We start from the raw sequence: 25488 nt of genomic DNA on the forward strand, positions 1-25488 counted from the left end.
CCACAAAACTAATAGAAATTTTATTCTTGGTAAGCAAACACAATACTTGCTGGTGGAATAAGAAAACAAACTCACCAGCAGATATCACCGAATCAATAGATTCTGAAGCTGGCACAGAAGTGAAAGATGATTAGCAGAGGAAGAACTTGAAGGGTTATACAGAAGTTCTAGAAAGGGACGGTTTACGTGTTTGCGTCTTGTCATTTAACTAATTTGTCAGCTTAACCCTAAGACAAGAAGTCAAGTATGTGAAAAGTTTTGGCGAAAGCAGTGCATGCATGCGTTGAAAGGGCTTAGCTTAGACAGTACACTCTTGTTGATCAATGGCAGGCTAGTAATCTGGTTTATGAATTAGTCAATTGATGATTTCATCTGTTGCAGTTTGAACTGGAGAATGTAGTTAGGATATGCTTAGTGTGGATCAAGAGCACATTTATGACAAATCAACTTATTTTTGGTATGTTTTTACGTACACGGATTAATAGTTCATGGCCGTCTATTTATGCTACTGGTTAAAAACCTTCTAATACTTGGTTATTAGAAGTTCAGAAGCCAACCGAATCACTTGCCTCTGCTACTTTTTCAAATGCATCGGCCACTTCTTGATTAATTCCTTTGATTAAAAGTACTATTGTAATGTCAGTTATATGTATAATGAATTAATAACTGTATGCATATATACACATATCACATTTACAAGTTCATGGAAATTTATTTATCTTCCTTACTCTTAATTAGGAGATTTTCATTTTATATGGAAAGACGTGGTGGACTGCAGTTTCGTGAGTTTTCGCTGAACATCTGTTTGAGATTTATGCTATAATATACATGTTTCAGGATCCAGCAGTGAGCTCAGCCCTGCCAGCATCCAGTCCTTGCAAGAAGGCGGCAGTCAGGAACTCGGCTCTTCTGGAACCCGAGGTATTGACAAGAGAACAAGAGAACAAACAAGCAGAATGACAGGATCCGAGACGGACAGCCCGTCTAAGAGACCTGAAGCCTCAAGAACCCGAGGGAAGGAAGTCGGGACAAACTCAATGGAGGATATGCCTTGTGTTTTCACAAAAGGTGATGGACCCAACGGCAGAAGGGTCGATGGAATACTGTACAAATACGGAAAAGGCGAAGAAGTAAGAATAATGTGTGTATGCCACGGCAACTTCCACTCACCGGCAGAGTTTGTCAAGCATGCAGGTGGTACCGATGTGGATCACCCGCTCAAGCATATTGTTGTAAACCCAAACTCTTCTTCCCTGTTGTAATCGCAGTTGTCTGCATGCCATTGTCTAAACCGAGGAGTCAAATCGTGTGAACATTCTTAGAGAGTAGCGGCTTTTTGTTTTCCATTTTTGAGTTTGGCTTTCTTTCCGAAACTAATTGATACTCATGTTTCCATGGGGAATCATATAAAAAAGAAAAGTTTTGGATGATCTTTGCAGATTGTGTTGATGGAATGTGGAGGAGAGCTACTGTGCTAGTAATGAATAGCCTCAACCTTCGTCAGTGCATTGACTAACCTGAGTACTGTGTTTTGAGGCAGCAAACAACTGATTCTAACATGAAATTTCAAAGGGATTTCCCTTTCTTGATCCTTATTCCTATTTGTTAAGGTTTATGTAGTTTTCTTGTATTGCAAAAACATGCCAGACTGAGAAAGACAACAAAAAGAAACTCTGTGGCCTAGTGGTAAGAATCCCATGTAGCCACATGTATCAATTTTCGAATTCTTGTCAAAGCGATTAGTGGGTTATGAGCGTGCAGATGAGTTTAGTGCTTTGGTTCATGGTAACAACAGACATCATGGGATTGTATAGACTCAAGACATTTAATCATTATCCTGAAAATTAAGAAAAAAGACAGAAAAGAAGGAAAAAGGGAAGCGACTCCACTGGGGATCGAACCCAGAATCTCTGGTTCCGTAGACCAGCGCCTTATCCATTGGGCCATGGAGTCATAGAGGGCCCTACCGGGTTCGAACCGGTGACCTCTTGATCTGCAGTCAAATGCTCTACCACTGAGCTAAGGACCCCCACTGTTGGTTTCAGTCTAGTAGTATACTTGGTCGTGTCTTGTGTCTTTGGTTGTTATACTAAGAAAAATGAACTCAAAAGGGCAACCTAAAAACTGAATGAGGGACAGAATTTTAGTCCATAATGACTGTAGAAAGATTAAGAAAAATCATGCCACAAAGCACATATGCTGTTTTATAGCAGTTGGCTTGAATATGATGTTGTCTGTTCTGTGAATCTGTTTGTTAAGTTTTGTCTTGTTGTAGATGAACATGAACAAACTTTTCTGTATTACTGCATGGCGTTGTTCGTGAGTGTCAGAGGTATATGCTTCGTGTTGTTTTCTCATAGATTAGCATCAAACTATAAAGAAACAGATGCATAAAAACCTATAATACGCAATCATGGCATGCATTTGAGTTCATGTCAAAATTTAGAAGGAATCAGATACAAGCATTGAGAGATATTTTGATCATTTGACGTTTTCAGTCGCATATGTCAAATCTTTTCATAAATACTGTTGGACTAAAGGCAATCTTCTAGCTATACCTGGCCATCTTCACTATGACAGATAGAACTACAACTCAAAGTCTCTTTTATTTAGTCAATTATAGACTTCCTTTGCTTAGCTTAGACGCTAGGAGGCTTGGATGTGCTTCAGCCGTTGCACGACTTGCTTCATAGTCGGTCTTGCAGAAGGTGATTCAACGGTGCATAAGATGGCCACATGCAACATCTTCACCAGTTTATCCTGAGGACCCGATTCCCATAAATCAGCTGTGAAAACATCTCCTGCCTGACCTTGATTTAGCAACATGCAAGCCCATGAGACAATGTTGAAGCCGTCTTCATGCGAATAAAATGAGGGATCGAGAGCCCTTTTGTCTGATATTAGTTCCAGCAGTACCACACCGTAGCTGTAAACATCGGCCTTATTGGATACCCGGCCTGTCAGTGCGTATTCTGGAGCTATGTATCCATAAGTTCCAGCTACACGAGTAGTTGCATGTGTTTCGGTAATTGCAAGAATTTTTGACAATCCAAAGTCTGACAAATAAGCATTGTTATCATTGTCCAACAATATGTTACTAGGTTTGATGTCTCGATGCAGAACACGTGGATTGCACTGGTCATGCAGATAAGAAAGTGCAGAGGCGACATTAAGGGCAATCTTATGAAGTATGCTCCAGTTAAAGCCTCTTCTGGCTCTGTCGCGGATGAACCGGTCTAAATTTCCTCCCGGAAGGTAATTGTATATCAGGAACATTTCCGCCTGACTGGCGTAGTAGCCTATCAGAGTAATGAGATTCGGGTGTTTGATCCCCCCAAGAATGCTGACCTCTGCATGGAACTGTGGGGCGCCTTGGTGCCTTTCAGCAGTGAGTCTCTTGACCGCCACGGTGTTTCCTGGAGCGACTTCGGCTCTGTAAGTAGAGCCGAATCCTCCATTTCCGATGCAGTTTCTTCTGTTAAAATTTTCAGTTGCCTGAACAATGCTCTCATACGTTAAAGGTACACCTATGTTGTTGAAAACAGTAACTTTATCAGTTTGAGGTGATGCAGGAATGTCGATTCTTGAAATTATTTTCCCCTTTCTGGTGTAACAAAATAGGGCCAAGAAAGCCAGAAAAACCGCAATAATAGCTGAGGCAGATATTATGAGTGCCACATTAAAGAGAGAAAGTCCACTACTTCTGCTTTTAGAATGATGTTCTGGTCTGGGAAGCACATGCCTTTTTGGCTTCTTACCACTTTTCCGATGTATTATTGGAGCAGATACGAACACTGAAGTTAAGGTAAGACAATGGTTGCCAAGATCAATGCTACAGATACTCATATTCTTGTTCATCATCTGCATCCCATGAAAATCATTGTAGGAAAGGTTACATGAACGAAGGGAAGTCATTTCTGCCAATCTTAAAGGTATCTCTCCCGACAACTGATTGCCGTTGAGCAGAAGAACCTCCAGATTCTGCAAATTCATAACATCCTTTGGAATCTGACCAGTCAAGTTGTTCCAGCTCAAGTCGAGCACAGCCAGAGACTTTAGAGCCCCAATGGATTTTGGTATTGATCCAGAAAGTCTGTTCCTGCTCACATTAAAAGCCAATATAGCTGATGCATCACATTTCTGAAAATAGATTTCACCAAATGATCCAGCAAGGTTGTTGCCACCAGCAAGAAATGCATATTGAATTTTCCCTGCACATCTCTCTGGGGCAATTGGAAGTACAGGAAGCAAACCACTGAACTTATTTTGACTGAAATCATGAACCATTAAAGGCCGTGCTCTGGAAAAGGGCAATGTATTTTCAGAAAGCATCTTATATGAGAAAAATGACAAGTAAGCAACAGCAGGACTGTATGGAGGGACAAGCTTCTTTCTGATGGAGGGCAGATGGCGGCAGGCAGTAAAATTTGGGATTGGCCCTGATAACAGATTCCGACTAATATCAAACATTGTTATACAAGAAACCTGAAGATTTTTGTCCAATGTCCCTGTCAGCCTATTGGCACTCAAGTTAAGATATTGGAGATCTGCACATCCTGTAAACAAACCAGAAACATCACCGGTAAAAGAGTTTTGAGCTAAGTTTACCATCGATATGCTGTTGCAACCGCCCCAGGTTCTTGGGAAGTTGCCTTCAAAATTGGCACCAGGAGCCCAAATAATCTTCAGTTTTGGAAGTGCTGTAATCTCATCAGGAATGGAACCTTGAAAGGAATTGTACTCATCGAATGCTTCACCAGAAAACCCATGAGACGTTTCTCCACGTGGATGCTTGTTTAGCTGAAGAGCATTAAAGTGACTTGACAGAACAAGAACCGACAGATTAGTACAATTTCCAAGATTCGCGGGGATAGGACCTCGTAGACTGTTTTTTGAGACATCTAAAACTTCAAGGTTTTGGAGTTTTCCAAGCTCATTAGGGATAACACCGGATAACGAATTTGATGACAGCAAAAGTGTCCTTAAACGGCTGCAGTTTCCCAAAGCACGAGGAATTTCCCCCTTTAGGGAATCAGCCGACAAATCCAAATGCTCTAGATTCGCACAATCATATCCCAACTCACCTGGAACATAGCCAACCAACCTATTAAACGACAAATTTAAAACTCTTAGCTTCCTGAAACCGCCAACGAATCCAGGAACGATATCATTAATTCTGTTTCCCGCTAAGTTTAAAATCCTTAAACTGCTGCATTTTGAAAGGGAAGGTGGAAACAGCCCAGAAATCCTGTTAAAGGCTAAATTAAGCACCCTTAATTTCCTCAGAACACTGAATTCATAACTTGAGAAATCTCCCACAAGGGAATTCCCTTCAAGATCAAGAACTTCAAGATTTCTCAGTCCCCACATTTCAACAGGAATCTCACCAACAAGTTCATTGAATGGAAGTGACAGAACCCTAAGTTCTGTGAGTTTTCCTATAACAGCTGACATTCTCCCCACCAACTTTACATTTATTTCAGACGAATCAGAGCAGTTTCTTCCTATTCCAGAGCCATGCAACGCTAAGCCTGATTTCAATGAGCAAGAAGGAGAAAGAGAAATGTTACCTCCAATTTCCAGCCCTGAGACGCTGAGATTTGAATTGCACGTTACTCCAAACCAAGTGCAATGGTTAAAGCTATGAGCATTCCAGCTTTTTAGAATCCCATATGGGTCGGAAACCGATTTCTTGAATTCTAGAAGACTCATTCTTTCATCAGAGAACTGCCCGGAAACTGATGAAAAAATGCACAGAAACAGCACAAAAGACAGCAAATCCATAGAAGCGGAAAATACAGACCCCTCCTTCCCCATTTCAGGCAATAAAACCATTCCCTCAAAATTCTCAAGAAACAAGAACAAAACCCTGAAAAGCAAAAGAAAATTTTATCCCTTGGAGGACAAGAATGTGAACTAAATGGCCTGCTTTTTCCAGCAAAATCTTGAAAATTGAAACAGAAAAAGACAGAAAAGAGAAAGCAAGAGAAGAAGCAGAAGCAGCAGCAGCAGCACAGAATCTCAAAAAACAAAAGCTTTAGTATCTGTAAATCATCAAGAATTCTTTTTTTTTTTGTCTCTTTCTGTATCAACAAGAATTCTTGCAGAAAACAAAAAAAGATTTTTCGGGTTTTCAGAAGCAGAAAAACCTTGGAGTGTTAGCAAAAAGAGGAAGATTTTTGTTCCTTCTCCTTCTTCTGCAGATTGCTGTTACTTCTTGTGGGCTTACTATATTTTCCCAAACAATCTTTTTCCCAAATATTTTAACGTGAGAAGGTGGGTCCTCAAGTAGACTTTTGGCCACCATCAATGGGCCCCTTGTGGGCAAATCGGTGCAGCATTAGGCGGGCATTTGTTAGAATCGAACAGAGTGTTGAAGTCATCCCATCTGTTGGTCCACGTGGCATGACAAAGATACCTCACACGTGGACTAACTGTCTGAACGTAACGGCTGATTTAGGTTTTAAATTTCGGGCCCCTTCCCAAACGACGTCGTACTCCTCAAGGTTGAGAATCTGCATCATTGGATGCATCATTGACTAGTAGTACAATCTTGAGGAGATGCACTCATCTGATGATAACTGTCTTTCTCTAATTTCGTGGGTTATTCTCAAAATCTTGGAATTTTCAACAGATTCATATTCACATAAGGTTAGTAATTATCATCAGTAAGAAGCAAGAACTGCAAAATCATTACAACCCTGTGAAGGGATTATATATTTACATAGGATTTATAGAACTTGAGTGTTTTTTAAGGAAGGTGAAATTGTTTTTCCTGCCTTTAGATGGTAACCAATTGTAACCGTAGGAGTCCATATGCAAAGTGGGACAATGGCATTAATGTCTGGCTTTCTGAAATTCTGAGCTTATTGCAGTAATCTCTTTCAAGATTATCTTGCAAGATTTTGTGACTTCAGCCAGTCTTGAAATTCTGGCATTTCTTTTTATGGGAAGAAGTGAGAAACGTATTCTTGCAACCTCATTCATGTAATTCTTGTTCATAAATGCTGCTGCTTTTTCAGGCATGTAATCTTCTCTAGATTATTGTAATAGGGTAAAGACATCAGGTTTGTGTGACTCAGTCACATGTTTCTTCTCCTGATTACCAGAATCTGATTCAGGATTTCAAGAATTCTGCAGTTGTTTACTACTACCGCGTGAAGATTAATACAATAATACTTGCCTGGAAAGGAGAAGTAAATAAATATACGATGTGCAGGGCACGAAATGCATGTCGAACCACGGTACTATACCCTAGTCTGGTGAAAGCTTAAAATGAATGCAGAACTAGATTAAAACTATCCTTACAAAATAGTGAGCAAAAAGGTTCATGATTTTCAACTTACGTCACCAAAATTACACGGTCTGCAAATATTTACGTAGAACGTTTCATCAAATAATTACTATGCTCATACGGAATTCACTGAGTGGCTGTCATTATGGGATTATGAACAATATTATTGAAACAGAAACAGGGAAGCTAAACCGAGTCCATCCAAGAATTTCGCAAAATATGCGTGTGCCTCATTGCCCCGAAACTAGGTTCGTTTAGATTCAATTGGCTCGATTATCTATTCACACAGTAAAATTTTAAGAAGATTGTTGCCAGTACTTATATTATAATACAGAATATAAATAGAAGGTATTGCATTAGAATCATAGTTACAGGAGAAGGAAATGTGCTGCAAGTGTGCTGGTGATTAAATGTACAACTCAATTCCCCTAAGAGAACTGACTACTTCTTACCAGCAATTTGTACAAAAGGATTGTGAATTGATCTATCATAGGGAAAAAGCGGTCACCTCTACTCCTCAAGTTGACTGGACTACTAAACAGGTATTTGATTACAAATAAGCCCAGTCAATATCTAGTTTGTTCCATGAATCCGTTCAATAACTTTAGAAGCACCTATTAAAAAGAATGTGTTAAAAAGAGAAGGCATGCTAAAACTCTCACTTCTTTAATAGCAGCACGAGCAAGACCAGCATGTGCAACATGAACAAGAATACGAACACGTAAAGCAAGAGCACTGCCTTCTGGATGACGACTTGGGTTTTGGTGGTATAGTTTGCTGATTCTCTGGCTTTCCTTTTTTAGAAGTGGTTATTCCCCCACCTGGCAAACTGTAGTAACATTGAAAGAAACTGTTTCAACATGCTTGTAATCAAGATTTTAAGGGGTGGTAAAAGTTCACATCTATGCTACTCCTACACCAGTACATGAACAAACAAGCATGGATCAAATAATGATATGCTTCTACATCAGTTCCTAGTTCTGAAAATGATACTACAGAAGAAGAGGAGAGACGCATACATGGAAGAGGAATCTGAAATGGATCCTTTTGGTTTACGCTTCCAACAGTAGCAGCATGACCATGTACAGCTTGGACGTTTGCATGTACAGCTAGGCCAGGTTGGGCATGTACAACTAGGACAGGTTGGGCATGTACAACTAGGACAGGTCGGGCACTTACAGCAGCAGCTTGACCAGGACAAACACTTGCAACGGCAGCTTGACCAGGACAAACACTTGCAATGGAAGCTTGGCCACTTACAACAACAATGTTTCCAGCTCAAGCAGTTCCTGAAGCAACTTGGCCAGAGACACCGTTTGAATGAGCAAGCTGACCATTTGCAGCAACAGGATACCCGGAAACAATCAGGAAAATGGCAAAGTAGACATGAAGCTTTCTTCTTTCTGGAATGCACAAAAGTTTTCGTCATTCACAAATAACAATGTAGTTATGTAGACTTCTTTGGTTAAGTTCAGCTGAGAAGTTCTTGGAAAGAGTAAGAGATATACACACTTAAGAAGCTATGAGCATGGGAGCAACCTTGGTATGTAGATTCGAGATATATCTAATTTTCTCATGTCTACTAATATATTGCTGCATAACAATGGGACATGGAACACAGATATGCAAGTCAAATTACAAACAAGCATGCACTAGATATAAATTATACAAACTGATATAATTGTTTGAGACAGAATGACACTCACGTTGGCAAAGCACAAGAGGAGCTACTGATTTCACTTTTATCTGAATGACAGTTGGCTCTAGAAGAATCCATGGACTCTCTTATTTTTCTCTCGACTTGGTTATTCATGAGAGCCTTGGGAACATCATTGGCTGGTCCATCTGCCAGTCCTCTTTCTCCAGGGTTTATATCCTTATGAACAGTCTTTGCCATCTCTATGTTCTTGTCAGCCTCTACTCCTTTAGTAGTTGGGGATGTTCGCCACCTAGCCAACTCACCGGACCTTTTCAGATCACTATGCTCTCTAGATTGATATGATTCTGTAGACTTGTTAAGAGCTCCAGACTGAGGCAATTCCTTGGACTTGTGAGGTTCTCCAGACTGACATGATTCCTGAGCCTCAAAAGGTTCTCCAGATTGACATAGTTCCCCAGACTTGGAGGCTTCTCCTGATTTGGGTAATTCCCCTGATTTGCAGAAGTCTGCGCCGATCCTGGGAGTATAATCCCCTGCAAAACTAGTGTTCCCGATACGAATGCTGAATAACGAGTCATTGGAAGCAGCACTCCAGTCAGTTGGTGTTGACAATGGTCCACTGAAAATAGAATCAGGAATCCTGTCAGGATCGAAACCTCCACCCCTTTCCATCACTTGGATGGGAGGGGATAGCGTTAGTGACACACAACTTGAAGATTCATGGGTGATATCTGAACACTGTGAGGTGGTGGATTCTTGTGACCCGCTAATAGATTCTTCCAACTTGTTCAAGGCTTCACTCGAGAGATCAAGTTTGTCATTTTTATACAATGATTTGGGCTTGGGAATGTTGTTTTGTACTCTGAACTTCAGAAGTACAGGATCATCAGAGGAAGATTTTGACAACGATGAAAACACAGCATTTGAAGAATTAGAAATTTGGGCTGACCCATGTCGAATGCCTTTTCGATTAGTCTCTGAATGTGGTCTGCTACCACAATCATGGTCTGGATTGACAATTGAAACCACTTCTGTGAATGACACATGTTTAGTTTTAGAAGCACCAGTGGTTGGCTTTAAATTTGTATCTTGTGCATCTTCATCGTCCATAACTGCATGAAACATAAGAACATAAACTATATAATCTCACCATCACACAATATTTAGAGGAGATCTCGAGAAAATGGGATTGTCAAATCAATTTGACTGAAAGAACAGAAGAGATTCAAGTTATTCATGCATGTGAGCAATTAAAGAATGGTCAATTTAAAGAGTCAGGAAAAATGGAAGGGCACTGGAATAGATTAAGACATGAATTGAATGAAATCAGAAAGAATTCCCTCGAGGCGAAAGAAAATACACTAGTGTATTCGTTATGTAGTTAAATAATGTGTTCCTCTTCATTTTTCACAATTTAGAATGCCACTCGCAGTATGTTCGCATGAAGTGAAGAAGAGTATAACCATTTAAGTACACATATCTTGTCGTAGAATTTAATACTAAGAGTATTCAATGTCATGTTCATACTCATAACAAAAGGATTCTATTTAACAAACTGCTGCTTGACACAAACTAAAAATATGGGACTCTTAGATTATTGATGCACAAAAGTCAATCCACTTTCTTCTCACAAAAATTATCCATGTGAGAATTCATTTTCCAGCATTCATTTCCTTCTTTAAAATTCCTGATTATGCACAACTTAGCAATTTTCCACGTTCTAAACTTAAAAATTTATGTTGCATTTGGAGAAAAGATTCGGGAGGTAATGATTTTAGATCCACAAGAACAATTAATTGAGCTTGATAGAATTATTTCAAGTTATAGTTGGTTTGAAATCTTTTAGAACTCATTTTGAGCTATATTTTTGGTGGATTTCATATCCATGATAATTTGAAAACGGATTGTCATTGCAAATGAAGCCATCTCCTTAACTCCAAATCCTACCTCCGGAAAAATCACAACCTTAGAGAAAACGGATTGTCATTGCAAATTGAAACGATGATAAATGAAAAAGTTAACGATGGAAACAAAAGTCGAGAAAGCAACCTCACCTTAAGCAATTTCCTGATTGTTTACCAATAGACTTCTGAATGAAGCCGCCTAATATCAGTCTGATCCACACCGCCAACCATCATCTTCTGCCTCAATAACTGAACATCAAACGGCAAATGATCCATGAATAAACCCATCAAAAATCATACAACCAAACAAAAATACATGAGAAAATCAAGCCAACCAAACAAGGCCCACGATAAAAAAGACAATGATAAACAGTAATTCATTAACCAGAATTACCTCGATCAACTGATTCTATATGCAGTAAATTGTTGAAACAATCCTTCTTTTTATTTTTAATTTTTTTGGGTTTCTTCCGGGTGAAAGAAGAAGAAACGGGGATCTTGAAAAGAATCCCACCGTAAAAGAACGGGGGAGGATGAATTAGGGTTTCTTGGGGCGGGGGAAATGAATTTGGGCGTGGACTCATTGAATGAAAATGTAAGGAAGAGCGAGGCTTCAGGATCAGGAGTGTAAGTAATTTCAAGAATGATAGATACAACTGTCTGAATGCCTCTAGACTCCCCTTTCGCGCCACATTTCAACTGCTATAGCTCTATCACGCGATATGCACGTGCCAACCCCCCACCCCCACCCCCAAGAAATAAATAGTACTAGAGTCTTGAAATATATTTTGTGCCAATTAAAAAACTTATAAATGTTTTTGTATTATGTATACATATTATATGTAATACTCCCCCCATTAATTATATTAGTTAGTTCTATAATATACTAGTTATCAAGGTAGAATGTTAATTTTTTCTAGTATAATTTTTATTCTTTGTTTGTTTATCTCTATAATATCATAGTTACTTTTATTCTTGATTCTTCATAATAAAATATGAGTAATTATATTATATATATTTTAATGTCTCCTGAAGTAGAAATAAATATATTTATATATATAAATTCTTGATTTTATCCCCTGAAGTGGATGTAATATTATCTCCAGAAGTAGACATATAATTCTTGATTTTATCCCCTAAAGTGGATGTGAATTGCTTCCAGAAGTAGGCATATAATTCTTGATTTAATCCCCTGAAGTGGATGTGTTCAATAAAATTTCATTGCTTCCTGAAGTAAGTAATGATTTAAAATCATCTCCAGTAGTAGGTGAAATATTTTGTACCAATTATGTGCAATATCATCCCTGAAGCGATGATAAATATAATGTTTAATTTTCTCACCACCTGAAGTGTTTTGAGATAATGGCTTGATCAAAAAGCCCGATACTTCTTCGTTTATTTGATTCATGATAATTTTTCGATAACATAGTATAGCTATTGTTATTAAAATATGACTAACTTGAAGTTAATTTTATTAACTTAGTTTACCTACATAGTTTTCTTTCATATGCCTATGTATGTATTTTGCATGTTTTGCTAATATATTTATGTGTAACAAAATTTATTTGTTAAGAAAATAATTTTGGCATGAATACCTTTTAATTGCTATTTGTAACATTATAAGATTTAAGCCAAACTTAAATATATTTAATTCCATGTATACATGCCATTATAATTCATAATAATTACATGGTAATTTATATTAACTTAATGTTAGTAATATTTTATGTCATTTTTACTTTATATCATGTGTAATACATTTCATTTTACTTATATGTATATGTTGAATATTATGCTAAAAGTGCATATTAACTTGTTGTAGCTTAATGGCCAATCTCACAAAATTGGATTTCGTTGCTCTTGATGTTTCTGGAAAAAACTACCTATCATGGGTTCTTGATGCCGAACTACATTTGGCAAGTAGCAAATTGGGAGATACAATAAAAGAAAATACTATTGCTTCTGAGCAAGACTGTGCTAAAACAATGATTTTGCTTCGTCATCATCTTCATGAGAGCCTGAAGTCTCAATATTTAACAGTCAAAAGTCATTTCCAACTTTGGAAAAATTTGAAGGATCGATTTGACCATCAAAAGACTGTAATCTTACCACGTGCAAGATATGAGTGGATACAATTGCGACTACAAGATTTCAAAACGATTGCTGAATATAATTCTGAAATGTTTCGAATTGTATCAAAATTGAGGTTATGTGGAGAAGATGTGACGGATGAACAAATGTTGGAAAAAATATTTTCTACTTTTCATGCATCCAACCTTGTACTCTAGCAGCAATACAGGGAACATGGTTCAAAACCTATTCAGAGTTGATTTCATGCCTGCTTGTTGCAGAAGAAAATAATCAGCTTTTGTTGAATAACCATCACACCCGACCTACTGGTTCCAAACCACGTCCTGAAATTTCAGCGGCATTGCCTGAAGCAAATGCTATTTCTTCATGAAAGGGGCGTGGTCGTTACCATGGCTCACCACGGGACCATTCTTATGGTCGTGGTCGTGGTAATGGACGTGGAAATCATCACAATACATAGATTAATCCCAATATTCAGAAGAACAATGAAAACAAGGCAAAGAATCAACAAGAGAAAACTACAAATGGAGATCTTTGCATAGATGTGGGATGTCTGGACATTGGTCCCGTACCTGTCGTACGGTACAACATCTGGTCAAAATATACCAGGCTTCTATGAAAGCAAAGGGTAAAGATGTTGAGACTAATCTTGTTGAGGTTGGAATTTCAGACAATACCCACATGGATGCATCAGATTTTTTCCAGTCTATTGAAAACGATGATTAAAATCTGCCTAAGCTGCCCTTATAGTTTGGTGATATTACTAAGGATTTCGACATGCTTGTTGATTAGATTTATCCCAAATGTTATTAGTATGTTTCCATTATTTAGTTATGTTTACTTTCATTTGTAGGGTATTTCTTTTATCTAGTAATGCTTTTATATTTTATGAATGAAGTTTTTCTTTTACTTATTATATGTCTATTTCATTTATATAGAATGGATCAAGCTATTACAAATCTCAATGACAAGGAACATTGTCTTGTTGATAGTGCCACTACGCATACAATTATGAGAAACAAGAAATTTTTCTCAAACTTGTTAATGACAAGAACAAATGTGAGTACTATTTCAGGAGTTAGTAATCTTATTGAAGGCTCCGGAAGAGCTACTATCTTGCTACCTGAAAGAACAAGATTACATATCAATGATACCTTATATTCTAGTAAATCACAAAGAAACTTATTGAGTTTTAAGGATATTCGACAAAATGGTTTTCATATTGAAACCATGAATGAAAATAGTATCGAATATTTGTACCTTACAACATATAAAACTGGCCAGAAGCAAGTTTTAGAAAGAATAAGAACATATAGTTCTGGTTTATATGGCACATTGATAAGCTCCGTTGAAACACATAGTATCACTAGCCCGAAGTTAGTTGATAAAAGTATTTTTACTTTGTGGCATGATAGACTTGGCCACCCAGGTAAAACAATGATGTATAGGATGATTGAAAATTCACATTGACACCCACTAAAGGACCTGAAGTTCCTTGTTAAAAGTGATTTTATATGTTCGGCTTGTTCTCTTGGAAAATTAATTACAAAGCCATCTATGACAAAAGTGAATGTAGAATCTCCTATGTTTCTTGAACGAATTCAAGGAGACATATGCGGAATAACACCATCATGTGGGCCATTTAAATACTTTATGGTGTTGATTGACGCATCAACACGTTGGTCACATGTAAGCTTGTTGTCAACACGAAATGTTGTTTTTGCAAGACTGTTAGCCCAAATTATTAAATTGAGGGTTAATTTTCCTGATTATCCTATTAAAAGGATAAGGTTCGATAATGCGGGAGAATTTACTTCTAGATCCTTCAATGATTATTGTCAATCAATTGGGATAGTTGTAGAGCATCCAGTTGCTCATGTAATACTCAAAACGGCCTGGTAGAGTCGTTAATTAAGCGGTTACAATTAATAGCTAGACCCTTATTGATGAGGTCAAAATTGCCTTCATCGGCATGGGGGCATGCAATTTTGCATGCAACGGCTCTAATTTGTCTTAGACCTACCGGTTACTGTAAATTTTCTCCATTACAATTGGTCTCTGGAAGAGAACCAAATATATCTCATTTAAAGGTGTTTGATTGTGCGGTGTATGTCCCGATACCCCCTCCTCAACGAACTAAAATGGGGCCACAATGGAGACTGGGAATTTACGTTGGTTTTGAGTCTCCCTCAATTATTAAGTACCTTGAACCAATGATCGATGATCAATTCACTGCTAGGTACTTGGATTGTCAATTTAATGAGACAGTATTCCCGGCATTAGGGAGTAGATAACGAGATTAAAAGGAAAGATATTACATAAAATGCAACATCTATGCCTTTTATGGATCCACGAACAAATGATAGTAAATTTGAAGTTCAACAGATCATACATTTGCAAAGTGTTGCAAATAGGCTACCAGAAGCATTGATAGATACCAAAAAGGTCACAAAATCACATATTCCGTCTGAAAATGTTCCAGCTCGTTTAGAAGTCCCTGAAGCGATTCTTAATAAATCAAACGCATCTGAGTCACAAATACGCCGGAAGCGTGATAGACCACTTGGCTCTAAAGATGCAAATCCTCGAAAGAGAAAGGAACATATCGTCTCAATTAATCACGATGCTAATGTGACCTCTAGTGTCTCTAAGGATAAAATCCCTGAAGTGGTTTTATCTGATGACTCTAAAAGTAATGAGCAAGATCTCGATGACAGTTACGAGATGTCTATTAATTATGCTCATAACATTTTAGGTTGGTATCGAAAAGAAATTGAAATGAATGATATTTTTGCCTATTCTGTAGCCGTCCAAATCATGGATGAAGATGAAAATGATCCTCAGACGATGGAGGAATGTAGACATCGAAATGATTGGAAAAGTTGGAAAAAGGCCATACAAGATGAAGTATTTGGACCAATAATTCCAACACCAAAAGATGTCAAACCTATTGGCTATAAGTGGGTGTTTATACACAAGAGCAATGAACGAAATGAAGTTGTAAGGTACAAAGCTAGACTTGTGGCCCAAGGCTTTACTCAAAAGCCCGGAATTGATTATACTGAAACATATTCACCTGTAGTGGATGCAACCACACTTAGATTTTTGATCAGTTTATCAGTAATTGAACAGCTACAAATGTAGCTCATGGATGTGGTAACTGCATATCTGTATGGGTCATTGGATACAGATATCTATATGAGAATTCCAGAAGAATTAAAAATGCCTGAAGCATTATAGTCAAAGTCTCGTCATATGTACTCCATCAAATTGAAAAGATCCTGGAAAACAATCAGGACGTATGTGGTACAATCGTCTTAGTGAGTACTTAATAAAGAAAGGATTTTGCCATAGTCAAATAACTCCATGTTTATTCATAAAGAGGATAGAGTCGGGATTTGTAATCATAGCTGTGTATGTTGATGATTTGAATATTATTGGATCTCCTGAAGAGATTCGACAAGCAGCTGATTACTTAAAAAGTGAGTTTGAGATGAAAGATTTAGGCACTACAAAGTATTGTCTAGCCTGCAGTTCGAACATAATAAGGGTGGAATTTTCATTCATCAATCGAACTATATAGAAAAAGTCCTTAAGCGTTTTCATATGGACACAACTCATCCATTGAGTACACCTATGATAGTTCGATCGCTTGATGTTAATAAAGATCCGTTTCGTCCTCCAGCACATAACGATGAGATTTTGGGTCCAAAAGTACCATATCTCAGTGCAATTGGTGCATTGATGTATCTTGCTAATAATACCCGAGCAGATATAGCATTTTCAGTTAATCTACTAGTAAGATATAGTTCAACACCAACAAAGAGACATTGGAATGGTGTTAAACATATTCTATGTTATTTACGTGGAACAAGTGACATGGGACTATATTTTGAAAGGCATGATGATGCCAAACAACTAAATTAGTTGGTTATTCAAATGCGGGGTATTTATCTGATCCACATAAAGTTATATCTCAATCTAAATATGTATTCATATATGGTGGAACTGCTATTTCATGGCGTTCAACCAAACAGACTTTGGTAGCTACCTCATCAAATCATGCATAATTAATTGCATTATACGAGGCTGGGTGTGAATGTGTATGGCTTAGATCACCAATACATTATGTGCATGAATCATGTGGACTGGAATCAATCGAGAAAAGTTCCATAGTAATATATGAAGACGATGCGGCATGCATCGCCCAAATCAAGGATGGTTATATTAAAGGCGACAAAACCAAGCACATATTACCAAAATTTTTCTCCACTCACGAGCTTCAAGTGGAAGGCAAAGTTGATGTTCAACAAATTTCATCAAGTCAGAACTTAGCAGATTTATTTACGAATGCATTACCAACAAAGGTGTTCAAACAACTCGTACATAATATTGGCATGCGACACCTGAAAGATATCTGCTTCAATTGAGGGGGAGATTATACAACCGTACTCTTTTCCTTAGCCTTGGTTTTTATCCCATTGGATTTTTCCAGGCAAGATTTTTAATGAGGCAGGATGTATATGATAAAGAGGTATGTATTCAAGGGAAAGTATTATATATGATATGTATATACGAATGCATACACCTCTTCATATTCATTTTTAATATCAATTATGTTATACCCTTTTGTATCCCCCATTATGATTTGTAATTATAATAATTATGGTGTATTTTGTAACCACAATTTTGGTGGTCTATAAATATCACCATGTATTCCATTTGTAAATAGCTTTTGGAGAGAATAAGGAAGTGATTTTGGAGAAATACATATATATTTTACTTTATATTCTATTAGGAGTGATAGGCCAATAAACTTAGAATTTCTCTAAATTCATAACATTTTGAAATATATTTTTACGTCGATATTAATACTTCATATGTCTCTGAAAATAAATATAAAAAAAGATATGAAATGGTCCTTAATAAAAATTTAAAAAATTTGAAAAATTTGTTACACGTGGCTTGTTGCATTGTGTTTAAGTTTATTGACCGAATAACTATAATATATAATTAATTCAAAATTGATTATACATTATAGTTATTTCTTCTTAGGAGTAATAATTAATCTATACTATTATGAAAGAAAATTTTTTGATTGTATCAATTTTAAATTATCCCAATTTACCCTTCATCTCATTTCTTCTCTTTTAAAATATTTGGTCAAATTAGTAATCTGAATATTTTTTAATAATTTTATAATTTTTTTTTCTCTTAACTACCCACTACATATCCACATTTCTCTTTCATTCTTACTTCTCCATATTTGTTATAATTTATTCTTTTAACAAATTTAATTTTCTTATCATCTCACAACAAAGTTTTTTTATATGCTCGCAGGAACCGCGTACGATGATAACTAGTATATTATAGAACTAACTAATATAATTAATGCGAGCAAAAAGTTGCTCGTTTGGATCGTGTCTGACCTGAGATCATTGGACCTGATTTTTCACAAGTCTTTAATGAGAATTTGTAAAAAATACATTAGTATTCCTATGCTCAAGTCAGTAAGCAGTTGTAAGAATAAAAATTGAGTAAAATACAGCAATGGAGAATTTTAGTGTTGCAATAGAATGGTTAAAAGACCAGTGTTTCGTGCGTGTATACGTTGCCTTAGGGGTATGCCTCCAGGCTTTCGCTTTGGTCCATTCCCTGCCCAGTAGGAGAACAAGCGCATTTCTTGGGATGAGTGTGGTTTCTGAAAAATATATTTTGCTAGTTGAATTTAATAGCTTACAATGCCATGATAGTGCGTGGGCACGAACCTCCAGGCGGAGTGGACATCAATTGAGGGTAACCTCCAATTGTAGATGGTTATCTGGATATGCACTTGGGGGTTTGTGACAGCCTAAAAACCCATCTTCCTTCCTTATTGCTGCTTTTCTCTTTTTCCTTCATCTTCCCCACGATCTAAAGAGAGAAGGTTAGAGCTTTAGCAACTTCCCTTCTTCCTTTATTATTCCCGTAAGTATATTATTTCTCTTCTTGTGGTTGATCTATTACCGTGCTTCTCTTTCACTCTTCTTTTCTTGGTTTTTATATTTCCAGCTTTGAGGATTTCCCTGATTCTAATGGCTTCATCTAACGAGTGCATATGTTTTGTGGGAGAGACTCCCGCAGGCAATGATCTCTTAGAGACAACCTTGAGAGGGACGAACCTAAGTTCATTCTCCAATAGAGGGACCTGAAAGTGGAGCCTACAGTGGGCAATTGTTGTACAACTCCATTGCCCTTCGACATAGAGGGGAGGATTGCGAGGGAATGGAGGGGGAGGTCTCCTTAAGAGAGGATGAGGAAAAGAGGATGGCCCTTGGATAAGATGCCAATAGGGCGGAGGAGCCACTACTGGTAGGTGGTGAGGGAGTGAGGACCACTAGCCCCTTTTTGATAGATAGGTGCTCTCAACCTTTAGGGACGTGGATGCTTGTGACTAAAGGAGGATTACAGGATCCCAGAGTGTTTCACTATAGTCCTCCCCATGCCGATAGTCAGCCAGAACTTCCGCCACCAAATTGCTTATGATTTTTCACCGTCCAGTTCAGGATGGTCTTCGCCTCCCCATCTTGCCTTTTTATACCTATGTTTCTCGTGTCTTTAGGGTTCCTTTGAGCCAACTTGCTGCCAATTCTTTACATTTTCCTGTTGGCTCTGCAAATTATTTAGCTACCACAGAGTCTCACCCAGAGACAGGAATTTTTACGCCTGTCTTCAGTTAAAAAGTTTGAACTTGGTATCTTCCATTTCTCTCCCCATCATAGGGTTGATAAGTTTTATGCCCCCAAGCATTGGAGAGGGAGTTTGTAGCACCCCTATGGTACTATATATAATTACCATTAATTATTATGCCCTTTTTTTTTTAGTTACGACCCATTTTTTATGAAATTTTTATTCAACCAATACAATAATTTCTGTTTTTTGTCAGTGTAATATATAAATGTCATACGAAATAATAAATATTGCCAAAAGTTCACATTTACTTTCCATGGATGTATTTATGTACACAACCTAAAAAGGAAATAATGAAATATCCAGTTGTACAAAATTTTTGACGCAAACTAGACAAAATATTAGTATATTTAATAATCACATAGCCCAAGCTCTAGATTTCAGATGTCACGACTGACCCACCTAATAAGAGTAATGACACGACTCAAAATTCAATGTGTTTAGTCCTTGTGATCTATCTCCTGACAAAAATATGGCAAGGAGTGAGCTACCTACTCAATAAGTATAGTTAATTACTCTATATTTGTGCATAGATACATAAAATAAGACAAATTTCATGTCATGACACAAACCAACAAATATTCAATACAGAATCACTAGAACACTACAAAATAATCAAGGCCACAATCATACATCAATCTGTAGTACAATATATCTGAGATCATTGTTTATATTCTTAGGGCCTTGCTTACTCTAATCGGAGCACATCAGTTAATGGTTTTGCTCACCATCATCATCTCAATCAATGTCATATCATATACATCACAAGATACCCGTTGAATGTGATATCTTCACACTATCCGAGTGCGTAGTAATATCAACACATAACATCATACCAAACATGACATCCTCACATTACTCCAGTATGTAGCTATAACCACAGGATATTGTCATTCCTCGAAATACCTCGGTATCCTATGTGCCATGGTACCTAGCTTTATATTCTCTCTCTGTCTCTCTCTCTCTCTCTCTCTCTCTCTCTTTTTACCACATCACATATCATATCATCATCATTGACCATCATATCATCATAAACCATTTACAATGTTCCCCAATTAGGTAAATTATTTTTTTTTAATCTCAAATAACAATAAACTCATCATTAGCTTCCTCGTTCAACTCCATTCAACAATAAAATATAATATAACACAATCATCCATTAAGGAGCAACTCAACCCTCTTCTTTATCCTCGGATCGTATACTAAATTATAATACATATAATCGATATATTTTAAATATCATTGCAAAGAAGCGGAAACATTAAAACCACAAAAGAAATCCATGGAAATGAGGCAAATATTCAAGTATATTCATAGTAAAATTTCTTGGATTAAAAAAATACAGGGAGGAGCTTTCAGTATTTATACAGGTTCGCAGTTAACTTCTCAACAAATAAACCGACACTAACTGACTAGAAACTTAGTTGCAAGTGATTGAAAGGAAAGAAGTAGCTCCAAAGCTCTTGTTTGCTCTGAAGTCAGTTAGAAGTTATTGGTAAAGTTGCTAAGCCTTAAAAATGCAATACGCTTCTATAAGTGAAGAAATAAAAGGCAAAACAAGAACACTAGTTACACTAATAAAAACGTAAAAAGAGAATGGCACTTTTGTAAACACAAAAATGACAGTGACTTCCTTCCCTCTCCAGTTGCTGTCAAGGACCTCAGTACAAGGATGTTCAACTGTTGCTCTCCCAACTTTCTTCACCCCTTCCTTAATTGGGACTTGGTAATAAGTTGACCAATCCCAACTTGGAAAGAAAATTTGGACCTGAAAGAGGTTTGGTGAGGGAACATGGGAAGGGGCTAAAACACCATTCTTGTACTTGTCATGAACAAGATGACAATCTATATCTAGGTCTTTAGTGCATGGAAGACAGGGTTAGGAACTATATGTAAGACTGCTTTATTGTCACAAAGAAAGGGGATAGGCCTGGCAATGTGCACTTGTAGATCTTGGAGAAGATATTTTACTAGATGCATTCCTACATCCCAATGTTGTTGGCAAGGGGTCTACATAAATTGGCTAAGTTGATGCGAGGCATGTGAAATATCTGTTCTGCTAAAACTCAAGTAAAGTAACCTTCTAATCAACCTTTGATAGACCTCTGGGTTGGGAACTTGACTACCTGCTTCTGTAGTAAACTTAATTCTACAGTGATCATGGATGGATTGCACTCCCTAGATCCTTGATAGTAAAAAGCCAATGCAATATCTTTTGACATCCTTGATCTCTTCCTCAGTGCGTTGGAATAGGTGATCAGAAAGCCAATCAGATTGGTGATTTTGGGAACTATTCAAGCAATTTTTATTCAAGTAATATTGTGCTGATGAATATGATAAGTATTCATATTTAGTATATGTGTCTGTTGTGCTTACCTATTATGTTGAGCATCGCTTCAACATCACAACAGATGCCCATCGACCATTTAGATAACCCATGTAGTTGGATTGCGCTTTGAATGACGGCTATGGAACCAACTTGTTGCGGGTTAGTTTGAAATATTTCAAGTCGAGAACCTCGAGACTGTGCATCGAGAGTCCTATTGAGACTTGCATGAATATTGCATTCATTGGGTGAGTGCCATGTTTCATCGGCGACAAGCGTTCGACGTCTATACAATTTCAACGGGTTAGTTGACAAGGTAGTTAATTGACTGAATTGACTCACAAGGAATCATCATATGGATGCCTTAGAGGCTTGATTGGTACGACTAGAATTTCTCGACTCCTATAGTATGCAAGTAATCCTCAGACTTGAGGAACCATGGAAGTCATGTTCACACAATGGCTGTATCTTGGATCTGGTGAGAGGTGATTGCGTCACCTGGTGCAGTACAGTCAGAATATGTAGTTAGGACGGTGGGTTCCAAGAATAGGATTTGTTCCCTGTCAGTATGTGACAACGATATCTCCTATGCACTTGGAAACACATTCATGCATCACAAATCTGTAGCTATAGTTGTTGATGGAATAGAAAATGATTTTCTATCTTGAGTAATTTAGAGAAATGCGGTCTCAAGTATTAACCATAAATGCTTAGTTCATAATGGGAACAAACACCAAAAGAGTCACACACAAATCACCGTGAAAAGACAAGGAATTAATTCTAAAAGATGTAACTAATTAGATTATTTACACATGGGATGATCCATTGGATGAATAGCAGAAGATTAAATTATTTAAATTAGTCTAATTAGGCTTGCTTTATTAATTGTAGAGAATTGGGCTTGCTACATCGAACGCCCGGAGACACCAAGGGTACACCCCTTGGATGGTCATAGAAATTAATTTTATTATGCGTATTTAAGTACCACTTTTTTATTTTTAATTTTTTCCCGCGCTTCTGCTGTGCATTCCCAAACCAATCCCTTCAAGTTGTATTAGAGCCTGATTCGATGTATGGCTATAAAATTATGTGTGTTTTTTATTTGATGAGCATGAAAAACATGTTTACCGAATTTTAAAGCATGTTTTATTGCTTTATCTTGGTCATTGATGTTTGAAATTAACTTGTTTAATTTTGTAATTATCTGGACATTTAGTGTATTTAAGAAAATTGGATTTTCTATAAATACATGGATTTTGTTTCAGTTTAATATGCAAAAAAAATCTGAAAATAGTACTGTAGCAGCGCACTGCTGGCCAGAATAGGGCACTGCGCGAGTGATCGGGCTAGGCAGGCACATGGCACGCGGCGCCATCTGTGTGCACTGCGGGCTGATGGCTGAAGGACTAGGTCGTTTTTTTTGCCGTTTTTTGGAAAAATTAAATTTTCTGGATTTCTGCATATTTTCTTAAATAATTAATTTTTCTAACTTAATTTTTGGATTAAATTGGATATTTTCTGAACTTAAATTGCTTAATAAATTTGGTATATTTTGTGCATTGGATGCAAATTTTCAATTGTCCATTTAATTGAAATTTTAAACTTGTATTTTTTTACATATAATTTTAATTTTAAGATATTGGATATCATAGGTTATATAATGCATGGTATGTGTTATATGTGATTAGCATGATTATTTGGTATACTTTTGCTTAGATGTTAATTGAATTAGTAACGGCTGATCATTAAGCTCATGACTTCATGTATGTATTTTATTTTCTATTGGGTGGGGCCTGTGTGTCTCTTGATGTTTGTCTTCTCATCTCTCGTTTTATACCTTGAAATAATGAGGCTTGCTCTTCCTCCCTATCTATGTACTGCCCCCAGACTTTTGATCTAGGTTTCTTTTTCGAATGTAAAGAGAGTAGATAGGAATTTTGCTGAGGTACTATTTTGTGTAATTAAAGCAAGCCTACGTAGAAGAGAGCACAAGGTGGACGGAGGCCCAAGGCAGAAACATGAGGAGATCCAAAAGAGATTATAAGGCCTATTAGCTTGATAATGGGTAATAAACTTGTAATAATGTAGGGCCACCCAATACAAATCATAGACCCACTACGGGATCAGTGGGTCCCATAAGTTGGGCTCATGATAATTCAATAGGAGTATGCTAGGTCTATTTGCATGCGGCGCATTTACTCTAAGTGCTTTTAAATATTTGATATTTATGCATGCAAAATATTAATGTGATGAGGTATCAGTCTATATACTCAATCAAACTCTCAGTTGGTTAGACCAAGTTAAAGTGTTAGGCCCACATTGGACTTGGACCAAAATAGTTTTGATATGTCCAAGCCTTCCATCCACAACAATGTGGTGAAAAAGCTGCCGCCACCCGAAGTGGTCTCACGAGTCGTGGCACATTTAGAATAGACCTATTGTGAATAATGGAACACACTCATTGTTTTCCTGTCTCACAAGTTGTTGGGGGCAATAGTTGAGGTGTGATTTGGTTGAGATTGGACCTAACAATGAGTAGCATGATTTGTTTGGAGTCCTTGGGATCATGTGAAAAGGTGAGGCAAAATATTTTAAAATTCATGGGATGAGAATAGTATTGGATACCTCCCATGAGCATTTTTTCACATGAATTGTAAAAACAGAGAATGATAGATTGTGCTTGTGGATCCCAAGCTCACTAGAAAATAGTTTTTTCGAAACCACACTTGAGAGTGGTGGGCTTTTATAGAAATAATGGGAGGGGTTAATAACTAAAAGACCAAGTCTTAACTTGAAGACAATACTATAATCTGCTTTACATTTTAAATGTATATCTAAGATCCACTTACCACCATTTTTGAGATTAATTAAATTCGATGGAACAAATTATAAATATTTGGCTGAGAAATTTAAGGATTGTCTCGATTTCGAGAATCTGGCTTGTGTCATGGATAAGCCACTTCCATAAGATTCACGAAATGGGTCCTTGCCTAAAGAACGTTTGACGTTCGGGAAAAGGAATAAGGACAATCAGAAGGTTTGCAGCATCATACTTGCTTCCTTGACCAATAAGATACAAAAACAGTATGACAGGTTCGACACTATTGGCTCGATAATACTCCATGTGAACAAATTTATGTGGCACCGAACTAGCATATTTGATATACTACAATGAAGGCATTTTTTGGAACCAAGATGATTGAGGGTAGTCTATACTTGAATATTGGGTTAAGATGCTATCCTTTGTAGAGAAGCTCAAGGACCTCAATGTTGATCTTGAAAAAAGGATGTACATTGACGTGATCCTTTAGTCCCCTTCAACCTGTTTATCATGAATTATAAATGGGTCTAAGAAGACTTTGACCTCAAGAGAGAAAGGTAAGGGTATTGGATGTTGGAAGAGGAAGAAGGATGAGACAGAGTCGGTCGCAGCAAGCGCTTTGAGTGCTCTTGTTGCCTTGCTAGACGAGGGTAAAGGAAACAT

At 37.3% G+C, this 25488-nt stretch overlaps 3 protein-coding genes and 2 non-coding genes across 5 annotated transcripts in view; 1 reads left to right on the forward strand and 4 right to left on the reverse strand.

Moving 5' to 3' along the window:
• Positions 1-1503, forward strand: part of LOC105179819 (ninja-family protein AFP1-like) — a 3919-nt gene extending 2416 nt beyond the window's left edge. Inside the window, exon 2 of the mRNA XM_011103461.2 lies at positions 838-1503. Within this exon, the coding sequence (XP_011101763.1) occupies positions 838-1262 (425 nt within the window). The 3' untranslated portion in view covers positions 1263-1503. The remainder of the gene's footprint in view (positions 1-837) is intronic.
• A 377-nt stretch (positions 1504-1880) lies between these two features.
• On the reverse strand, positions 1881-1953 carry TRNAR-ACG. Its single transcript has one exon. It is a non-coding gene; the product is annotated as a tRNA-Arg (tRNA).
• A 4-nt stretch (positions 1954-1957) lies between these two features.
• TRNAC-GCA lies at positions 1958-2029 on the reverse strand. Its single transcript has one exon. It is a non-coding gene; the product is annotated as a tRNA-Cys (tRNA).
• Positions 2030-2412: 383 nt separating this feature from the next.
• Positions 2413-6366, reverse strand: LOC105179820 (LRR receptor-like serine/threonine-protein kinase RPK2). The gene has a single exon (XM_011103462.2). It carries the CDS (start codon positions 5833-5835, stop codon positions 2647-2649), a length of 3189 nt encoding a protein of 1062 aa, XP_011101764.2. The 5' UTR covers positions 5836-6366; the 3' UTR covers positions 2413-2646.
• Positions 6367-7629: 1263 nt separating this feature from the next.
• On the reverse strand, positions 7630-11528 carry LOC110011394. Its single transcript, XM_020691444.1, has 5 exons — positions 11253-11528; positions 11009-11107; positions 9001-10066; positions 8314-8697; positions 7630-8123 (listed from the first exon to the last, which is right to left on the reverse strand). Exons 3-5 carry the CDS (start codon positions 10062-10064, stop codon positions 7961-7963), a joined length of 1611 nt encoding a protein of 536 aa, XP_020547103.1. The 5' UTR covers positions 10065-10066; positions 11009-11107; positions 11253-11528; the 3' UTR covers positions 7630-7960.
• Positions 11529-25488: the final 13960 nt, after the last annotated feature.

This window comes from Sesamum indicum, unplaced genomic scaffold, assembly GCF_000512975.1.
Source record: "Sesamum indicum cultivar Zhongzhi No. 13 unplaced genomic scaffold, S_indicum_v1.0 scaffold00217, whole genome shotgun sequence".
Classification (NCBI taxonomy): Eukaryota; Viridiplantae; Streptophyta; class Magnoliopsida; order Lamiales; family Pedaliaceae; genus Sesamum; species Sesamum indicum.

What these genes read in the sequence shown, in the direction of transcription:
- LOC105179820 (XM_011103462.2), bottom strand. Translation starts at nt 5,835, where the DNA reads ATGGTTTTATTGCCTGAAATGGGGAAGGAGGGGTCTGTATTTTCCGCT.
- LOC110011394 (XM_020691444.1), bottom strand. Translation starts at nt 10,064, where the DNA reads ATGGACGATGAAGATGCACAAGATACAAATTTAAAGCCAACCACTGGT. An exon ending in TCCTCTTGTGCTTTGCCAAC is followed by an intron (nt 8,698 to 9,000) that starts GTGAGTGTCATT and finishes TGTGCATTCCAG; the next exon opens with AAAGAAGAAAGCTTCATGTC. An exon ending in ATTTCAGATTCCTCTTCCAT is followed by an intron (nt 8,124 to 8,313) that starts GTATGCGTCTCT and finishes ATGTTACTACAG; the next exon opens with TTTGCCAGGTGGGGGAATAA.